General features: G+C 37.2%; 1 protein-coding gene across 3 annotated transcripts in view; it reads right to left on the bottom strand.

Moving 5' to 3' along the window:
* The window catches only part of LOC106880009 (soluble guanylate cyclase 88E), a 35,953-nt gene that overhangs the window by 5,598 nt on the left and 20,314 nt on the right, over positions 1-10,041 (bottom strand). The window contains exons 7-8 of one of the 3 annotated variants that reach the window (XR_008265153.1): positions 7,816-7,888; positions 4,838-5,332 (exon numbers count right to left, since the gene is read on the bottom strand). The exons of 1 other annotated variant lie outside the window; for it this stretch is intronic. Coding sequence is in view for 1 of the 2 variants with exons in the window: in XM_014929796.2 (XP_014785282.2) it covers positions 7,838-7,888 (51 nt within the window). In the remaining variant the exon portion in view is untranslated. The remainder of the gene's footprint in view (positions 1-4,837; positions 5,333-7,815; positions 7,889-10,041) is intronic. One more of the 3 variants, XM_014929796.2, reaches the window with a different exon arrangement.

Here is a 10,041-nt window from a genome sequence, read left to right as displayed (position 1 = left end):
CCCTTAGATGCGGTTGTCCCCCTATAAGAACATTCATCCTCTCTCTTAGCTTTGAATGAAAGGAAGAATGTATGAAAGAATTAAAGAATATATGCATGAATGAAAGAAAAAAATAAGAACGTGAATGAATGAAATAATGAACAAAGAATGAAAACCCTGGGTGCAAGGGGAGTTAAAGCAATACTCAATGAAGAAGGAGAGATGAATATAATAATAGCGAAAGAGTTGGAATTTTGGTGTGGGTAGCTGTGAGAATCCAGCAACAGAGAGAAGATCAGAAACTGTTGAAGAGTGAAGGAAATAGTAGCGACGACACTCTGTCGCCAATACCACTCACAGTTCCTGTTAAGAACCACTCGAGAAATATTCCAGCTAACTAAATTGAGATTCTTTTTCTAGGCACGCAACAAGTTTTTTAGATAAATTTCACTCCCTGATATATTACCACAAGATAAAAAGTAATTAAAAAAAAATGTAGGTAAAGCCGTGTAGCTATAAGTTTGCTTCGCTGCAACCAAACGCTTCGGGTGGTTCTTGAGAACTGAGCTGTACTTAGAGCAAATGTTTCTCTATTGCAGCTCCAAGTTGGCCAATGCTTTGCGTGAGGAATTCGGAAAAAACGAAAAAGAAATAGATTCCAAAATTTAAAAACGCAATAAATTCCGAAATTTAAAAAAACGGCGGGAACTTAGTTGCCAACCCAATATATATATATATATATATATATATATATACACGACAGGCTTCCAAATTCATTCATAAAGCTTTGGTCGGTCCGAGGCTATAGTAGATGACATATGTCGAAGGCGTCACGCAGAGGATGGAACACCAAACCAGGTTGCTGCAAAGCAAACTTCTAACCCACTCAGCCATGCTCACGCTTTTTACTAATCTTTTTGGGAAATATAATAACTTTAGAAAATACAAGGGTAAGTCAAAAAATTATCCGTACTTTCGCCATAACATATCGTTATTATTGTTACACTGCCTCCTGCACATGCGTGCTTAAAGTCGGTACTTTTGAATAAGGAGGCCAGAGCAGTGGTTTGCTGCTCCTGGGATGCACGTTAATTTCACGAGCCGGCTGTTCCGTTGATCGGATCAACTGGAACCCTCGACGTCGTAAGCGACGGAGTGCCTAGTGACAAAAAAAAAAAAAAAGATTGGTTAGTGTTGACTGAACAACAGCTGGTATGAAATGGAAGTAGATGTTGAAGAAGATTATCAAATATGAAAGAGGAAGACTAAAGATGTGGCGTCGACGAGTAAAAGGGAGATAACCATTTCCTTATAATATTTGGTGGGATTAGAAGTCTAGACTTGAAGTTAAGGAACAAAAAAAAACAAAACATGTATAGTATATACGTTTCCTTTTATTTTGTACCTTACCAATTTTCCGGTTCGTGATAATCAGGCAAAGCTCTAAAAGCAGATAGTTTTGGTATTAAGATGAAATGGATGTAATGGATGCATCGTTAGTGACATTTCTGGAGTCCATGGTAGTTTCGAGTTTTTCAACATCAGACCTACTCACCCTGTTGACTCAGCCAAGTGTTGGTCAAGCCCCAGCTTGCATCCCAGCAGCAACAAACCACTGCTCTGGCCTCCTTATCCAAAACCACTTCGTAGCCTTCTCTGAAGCTTCGATGGTGAAATTTATGACTCTCCTCTATGCTGCGCCAGTAACTCCAAGAATCGTTCGAGTTTTGCAGGATGAACGACCCACAAGACCTCAACATCTCACTTCCATATGGTTGTAACATTAAGAAAAATGAGGACCGGGAGAGGCTATACAAAGGCATAATCTTACCCTTCTCAGGAAAAAAAAAACAAAGCAAAAAAACAAAAAAAGACAAAAACAAAACAAAAAGATGATTAAGTATGAAATAGTAATACTAAAGAATGAAGCAAAAACGCTGATATCTTGCTTTCTCTCAAGAAAGGTCTTGAGAGATTAAACGAAGGTATCACACCCATCTCGCAGAAAAAGAAAAAGAAAAAGAAAAAGAAAGACAAAGAAATCTTTCTCATGAGTTTAACGAAACTATTGTTTGGGAAATTGTGATATTTTGGGGGAGATTATTTCTATTCATACTGTTATTCAGATCACCTACCCAAGCACAAACACACCCATAATACACACACAAATACACACCCACACATATACATACATGTATGTATATATATATATATATATATATATATATATATATATATATATATATATATATATATATATATATATATATATGCATACATACAGGGTGCGATGAGTAAATTGTCGCCATTTTATATCTTTAATTTTGCGTATGCGCGTTGTTTGTTTTTGATTCTGTCGACTGCACAGTATAGTAGGGTCAATTGGGCACCGTCTGTGAGAAAAACAGTACCATGGCGCAATTCACTCTGCTAGAAAATTGGAAACGGCATGCTGTACTGCTTGGTATTCATACCAGAAGCCCCAATACAAACATTTCAGAGTGTTTCGGTGTCAATTTGAGGACAGTGCAGAGGATTCGGAAAGAGTTGGATGAGTCTAATGATGATTACGAAGGTACGGCAGCTCGGAAAACTCACTCTGGTCGTTCTGATAAGAAAATAACTCATGAATTTGTTGGTGAGACCCAGGCCATGATTGACAACAATCCCTCCAAGTCAATCAGGTCCATCACCAAGGACATAGGAGTGGATGAGTTGCTTATCAGGCAGGTAGTGCATGAAGACATTTGATATTCCACATACAAGATGATAAAGGACCAATTTTTATCCCAAGCCATCAAGAACAAGAGGGAAGGCCGCACTACGAAGCTGTTGAATAAACTCAAGCATCCCCTCCAACTGAACATGCTTTGGTTTTTCACAAAATGGTGAACACACAGAACAACCGTTGGCTTGCCGTGTCCCCCAAAACATGTACCGAGAGTGATAAAAATCAAACGTCCAGTCAAGCATCATGGTGTTTGGAGTGATCACTAGTGATGGCGACGTTATGCCTCCATTCATCTTCCCACACGACCTCAGACTCAGCACGGAGGCCTACATCAAGTGCCTGGGTCAGCAGGGTGGTTGCTGGAAGAGCCTATGTCACGCAAACAGGAGAACCCAGTCATGGCGGTTAGACAATTTCTGCAACCACATCACCCCTAACATTTGGCCACCTAACTCCCCAGACTGAAACCCCTTGATTACTATGTGTGGGGCGCAGTTGAGCGAGAGACCAATAAAACTTCTTGTAACACTAAAGATGAACTAAAGGCAAGGATTACGGCAGCATTCACCAATTTAAACAAGGAAACCGCCCAGAAGAGTTGTAAGAGATTCCGAAGTCGTAAAATTTAATGCACTGATAATTTTTTTCCCAGAATATGCGTTGTTGAAATTAAGGGTGTGTTTAATATGCATGTGTCTTTTATGCTATCAAATATGGTAACTATTGCTTTTGAAAATAGAAAAAAAAAATTATATTTACTTCAACTTTTAACGGAAACATTTAAATATAGCTATTTATTTGACCAAACTTGTTGAGATGGCTTGCGGGATAGGATAACGAATGTGATTTTAAAAATTCAGCCTCAAAACGTATTTCTGCAACTTCAGAATCGCTTCAAGCTTTGTGTGCATAATGGCGGTGGATATGTTGAAAATTAACAATCAAAAATATTTCAATCTAAAAATGAAATAAATTCTCTCACTGAACCTTTTCACAGAATAATTCTACCATATCAAAAATATTAATTTATGCAAATTTAAAATTGCATAAGGAATTTATAATCTCCCCCCTCTCTTTCACTCGCACACAGACACGTATGTGTATACAATGGGCTTTTACACAGTTTCTGCATACCAAGTTCAACTCATAAAATATTGCTCGACCCAAGGCGATAGTATACCATATATCAGAGACGGGATGGTCACGACCCAAACGCTTTTCGTCATAGGTTTGTTGGGTTTTCTGTATCCCGTTTGTAATCTTTTCCTCTTTCTCTCAACACCCACGACTGAACTCAGCTCATGAATAGCTTTGTGGTCTTCAAAGATCATCAGGGCTTCTATGTTTATTGCAGAGCCAACCAAATCTGCTATCATTTGGTGTTACCTCAGCACTCACCACCGGTTCATTCGGCACCAAGATTTATCGTCTAAACCGAAGTCATTGGCCTTAATACTTATGTTGCATCGACCCATGCATTTCGGCACTAGTTTATGAGTGAGTTTATGACGCACCATTTCTCCCATTTCCCTTATCTCATCTTCAGCCTCAAAGATCAGATACACGTTTTCATTAGATCCTACTCCGATCGATAGAAACGACAAAGCACCAAACATCGGCTAGAGCTTCTTTCAACTACTTTTTAGTGAACATATAAAAGCTCTTAATATTTTTGGCAGTTCTTCAACGCATTCGAAATGCAGAGAAGCACTGCACCTTGCGACAAAGCTCTGCCATGTCATTTTCTTTTCCGAGAGTCAACTTAAGATGAAGAGTCTTCTTTGGCTTGCGAAGCAGCTTCTATCATTACTAACGTTATTAAGGCAGCGAGCTGGCAGAATCGTTAGCTCGCCGGTCGAAATGCTTAGCGGTGTTTCGTCTGCCGTTACGTTCTGAGTTCAAATTCTGCCGAGGTCGACTTTGCCTTTCATCCTTTCGGGGGTCGATAAATAAAGTACCAGTTACGCACTGGTGTCGATGTAATCGACTTAATCCCTTTGTCTGTCCTTGTTTGTCTCCTCTATGTTTAGCGCCTTGTGGGTAATAAAGAAATAAGAATCGTTAGCATGCCGGGCGAAATGCTTAACGTTACGTTCTGAGTTCAAATTCTGAAGAGGCCGACTTTACCTTTCATCCTTTCGAGGTCAATGAATTAAGTACCAGTTGCGTACTGGGGTCGATCGACTGACCCTCTCCTCCAAAATTTCGGGCCTTGTGCCTAGAGTAGAAAAGATTAGGTTCTGGGATCAAATTCCGCCGAGGTCAACTTTGCCTTTCTTCCTTTCGTACCAGTGAAACAATGGGGTCGATGTAATCGACTAGTCCCCTTCCCCAAAATTTCAGGACTTGTGCCTTTAGTAGAAAGGATCATTACTAATGTTATCGTTTGAATTATATTTTTCTATACTGTTCTTGTATGTTCTTTATTGTGTATGGATATGAGTCTAGATTTCTGGCTTGGCTATACTGTTCTTTCTTGTGTCCTCCACAGTGCATATATGTCTGAATTTTCTGTGCGCTTCATTAAAGATTTTCTTTTTGTACGGTGAGTTAAGTGCACCAGTTTACATTAGTGCCACCAGCACTGTTGTGAACTCCTCCATAAGATGCCACTTTGGATTTCTAGTAAACATTATTTACAAAACATAAAACATATAAAATGTATAAAGACAAACATATTATTTTTTACTTCAAAGTAAATGGAGTGGACATACAAACATTCCAAAACATGTCGTTGGTAACATAATTTCAAAACATTTTACATAAATTAAAACGGTGGGTAATATTCCAATTTCTTCGAAAGACTCATTAGACATATCTGCTCATGATAAAAAAACAAACAAAAAAACCCCCAAAAAAACAAGAAAAAACAACAACGACAATAACGATAATAATAATAATTAGAAAATTACTATTTTTAAATCCCACAACGAGAGATATTTAGCAACAGTACTTTGGAGTAAAGATTTTTGCTAACATAACATGGCAGTCCTGGTTTAGGACGAATATTGATGTAATTTAGCCCCAGGAGACATCGTCTCCAGATGGCTATACGACACGATCTGTGTCCTTATATTTTCGAACAAGGGAATCTAGCACCCCCACTCAGCTCAAAACAATATCTGTGTATCGCGATTTCCGGGTTATCTCCCTTCATCGACACAGAATAATTGTTCGGCTAGAGGTAGCGCTGCCAAATTCCCGTTCGAAATATATAGTTTTCAAAGTGACAACTAGTCACTGATCTATAAATTAGATATTGTTTTGAGCTGAGTGGGGTGGTGGTGGTGCTAGATTCCATTGTCGTATAAATATTGCTACATTATTAAAATAATTTAACAGTCTACATACTAAATATAACACAAAGTAAATCGTAAAAAAATTGATTGAAAACATGAGCGAATAAGAGAGGAGAAGAGCACGAGAGAATGAGAGAGAGAAAGAAAGAAAGAAAGAGAGAGAGAGAGAGAGAGAGAGAGAGAGAGAGAGAGAGAGAGAGAGAAAATTAACAGAGACGGGCTTAAAGACTATGTCACGAAATTTTAGTAAAAAGATTATGTTTATATAGTCATCACACTTAGCCTGCAAAATTTCTAAAGGAGAGCATGCGGTCGAATCACAGGTTTAAAAAAAAATGATTTCAATTAGGAATCGAAACAAAACAGAGTAGTAAGGTAAGTGTCCGTAAAGAGCAGAGGGGAAAGAGATCTTGTTAGTATATCGCATCAAGGCAAAAAACAAAAAACAAAAAAAAAACCCCTCAGGAAAATCAAACAAACAAACCAACAAAAAACACAAAACTAAACGAACAAACCCAAAACAACCACCTATTTTGAACATTATTATGGTTAGCCAGTATAGTAATCATGCAAAGAGGAGAGATGAAACGAACTTCACACAGAATTTTGTGTAAGTGTGGGGGGTAAGAAAATCAAACCTCAAACACATAGTAAACAGAGAAGTATACAACCCAACGTTTATTACAATCTTTAAAAATGCTAACGATGTAAGTTAATAGAGGAAGATTTTTGGCCGATGGTGCTCAACAGTTTTTTTTTTTTTTTTACATATGGACCCCTTTCATTACTGTTTTATTCTGGTAGACCCCAAATAGCCATTTGATTTTTAATAAGTAGTTTTATTGATGCTTCTTTCAAAATTCTTGTCTTGCTTTTACACACTCACTTGTGCAGGTTTGCAATAGCGCTCTCTGAGAAGGTATCAGAACAAAATCCCGCCGAGGATAAAATCCCTCCAAGGACAAATTCCCCCGAAGCCAAAGCCCCCCGATCACAAAATCAACCCGGACAAATTTTTCACAAAAATATCAACTAATAAATATTAAGAAATTTTTTTAATAAAATTTCACCTTCCTAAAATATTTTTATTTAAGAAAGAACAATGTACTGGGGGCTATTGACTGCCGGGGGATTTTGACCTAATATCCCCTAACTGTTTCTTGCAATAAATACATCTAAGCAGAATCTTTTTCATGAACCCTTAAAATACCGAGAATCTCCAATTTTCTATTTTTCTTGCATGGACACTCCCAAAATCTTATGTGGACCTCAGGGGTCGTATGGACCCTGGTTGAGAACCATTATCACAGGCCTTTGCGCCTGTGTTAGAAATAAGTTTAATCTAGCTGCTAACATTCCCTCAACAAGATTTTCGAGTAGCTTTTGACGTTGGAAAATCTAGACGTTCCAAGGGACAACAATGTAGGACATCATGCCACTTCAAAAAGAACGGTACACGGACGGACAAAACATCAGTCTGAAGATAGATTCCGGATTCGGTGTATCTGTGCCCAGACACCGGGTTTACTCACCAGGAAATAGCAGCAGGAGCAGCACCCCACTGCTACCACCATCGACACTGCCATTCCTTATATCATTAGCAACACAGGCAACAACATCAACCATGATCACGACGGCAACAACACGCTTCAGACAGCGATGCACGAACATAAGCACATAAATACGTTAGTATGAGCAGGACAAATGTTAAAAAAGAACAAAAGCAATCCATCAAGAGGCAAGTATTAGATTATAAGATTAAAAAAAAATCGAAAATATCTTATTTAATTAAATCCAGAATAGCACCTTTCTAGGTAAAAACCTTTTACTACGTAGAATTTAGGGAGCCTAAAAGCCAGTAAGTCTTCCGGGGTTTTTCCTACAAGCAGAGAAAATTACAGGGTGAGTTTAGACTTAATAAAACAATTAGCATGGTTTAGAATTCAGAAGTTTATTGAATGTAAATTATCGATCAAGCGTATCGATCTAAGGAAGTACACGATAGACAGAAGTACAGAGCTTTGGCATTATTGAACACAGCCAAACAGACACAAGTATACAAAATATGTATGCGCATGCGTATGTATTGTGCGTGCCTATATTCATATATATATATTTATGTGTGTGCATATATCTATATGTATTTAGAAATTCCCAAAAGTAAATATATTTTATAAATATATATACATCATACACACACACACACACACACACACACACACACACACACACATATAATCATATACTTGCATATATATAATGTTATTACATGTGTATGTATATATTATATGTATTCATACATACACACACACATACATAAGTTGTGTGCAAAACTTAAGACACAGATATTAAGCATGTTACTGAATTACTAAATTTATGCAATTTATGCAATCGCACGTTCGTAAGTAATATGTGGATTTTCTTTTCAAACCCGTTTCGATTATCATTTTGCAAACTGTAGAACGTATAAGTCCTAAATATCTAAATTTGATCTGGATTTGCATTTCCTTTCACTATCAACAGGGATTTATTTAAATATATCGTGATTATCTCTTGAAAGATTTACTATCCAATTGACATGCAGATTTTTGTTCAGTTGTAGCGTATCAATGGCTAAATGAATGTAGAGTAATATTTAATGGGTCAAGATTTCTAAATATCTTTTATTTTGTGCGTGACTAGAAATTCTTCTTGGTCTCTGATATAGAGAAGATGCTAGCTATAGAATATAACCTGAAAATGAAAAAAACGAAAAAAACCCAATAAATTTTCTTCATCAGAAACAAAACGGTTAAAAAAATATTACATCGATGCAGCGACACAAACACGCGCGTGCATATACAGATATATACACAAAATTAAATATTATATGTCCCTATAGATATATATGCATAGATACACGTACGTACGTAAGAACGCATGTATGTGCGGACACACACACACACACACACACACACACAGAGTATACACATCTTTTGTCTTTTATCTTTTACTTGCATCAGTCATTGGACTGCAGCCATGCTGTGGCATCACCTTGAAGCTTTTAGTCGAACAGATATACCACATTCCATAGTTTTTTTAAACTACTTATTACGTCGGCCAGAACTGCTAAGTTATGGGGACGTAAACAAACAAACACCGGTTGCACACAAACACACGCTCACTGGAATTAGGGATCAATTTTCTTCTGCATTAAGCTCCTATTTTCAAAAAAATGCAGTTCATGAAACGTCATCAATACATCTCGGGCCATAAGGAAGGAACAAGAGCCACATATGCTTGAAATGAACAGAAAAAATAATAATAAAGAAAACAATGATATTTAAGATATTTTCTGTTTAATTATATGTATGTCTGTCTATCTATCCATCCATCCATCCACCCGCTCATCCTTCCATTTATCTATCTATCTATCTATCTATCTATCTATCAATCTCTCTCTCTCTCTCTCTCTCTCTCTCTCTCTCTGTATATATATAAAAATAAGTCACACGAGAATGGGATGACTTTTTTAGCGAATCTTCCTCGACGTTCTCCGTGGTACCAAGTTTGCTGCTTTGTCTGCCGAGACTATCAAATATTTACTTGACTCGCTGTGATATATTTCTTAGTAAACAATGCCATCTTGGGAGAAGTTGTAGCTTCACCCTTCTGAAATGACGTAATAATGTTTGCGTTTGTTTGGAAGGCACGTCATAAAACAGATAGAAAGGGAAAGAGAGATGAAGGAAAAAGAAAGGGAGAGAGAGAGAAAAAGAGAGATCGAAGAGAGCAAGGAAGAAGCGGGATGAAAAGAAAAAAGAGAGAAGAGCAACTGAGAGTAAAAAAGAAAAGGTAAGAAAGTGATAGATGGAAATTTCAATATTTTCCCTCTTATATAAGAGGGAAAGGTAATGAAAGAATGAAAAGAATGAAAGTAAATAGCTAAGAAAAAGAAAGAGAGTAAGAGAACGTGAAATAAAGAAATAATGAATTTGTGGAAGATAAATATGATAGGAAATGTTGTTTGGTTTTCAGCTTTCAAAAAGTGTT

Source organism: Octopus bimaculoides, chromosome 11 (genome assembly GCF_001194135.2).
Source record: "Octopus bimaculoides isolate UCB-OBI-ISO-001 chromosome 11, ASM119413v2, whole genome shotgun sequence".
Classification (NCBI taxonomy): Eukaryota; Metazoa; Mollusca; class Cephalopoda; order Octopoda; family Octopodidae; genus Octopus; species Octopus bimaculoides.
The sequence above is the reverse complement of the archived record's forward strand: the minus strand, read 5'-3'. Positions and strand labels throughout refer to the sequence as shown.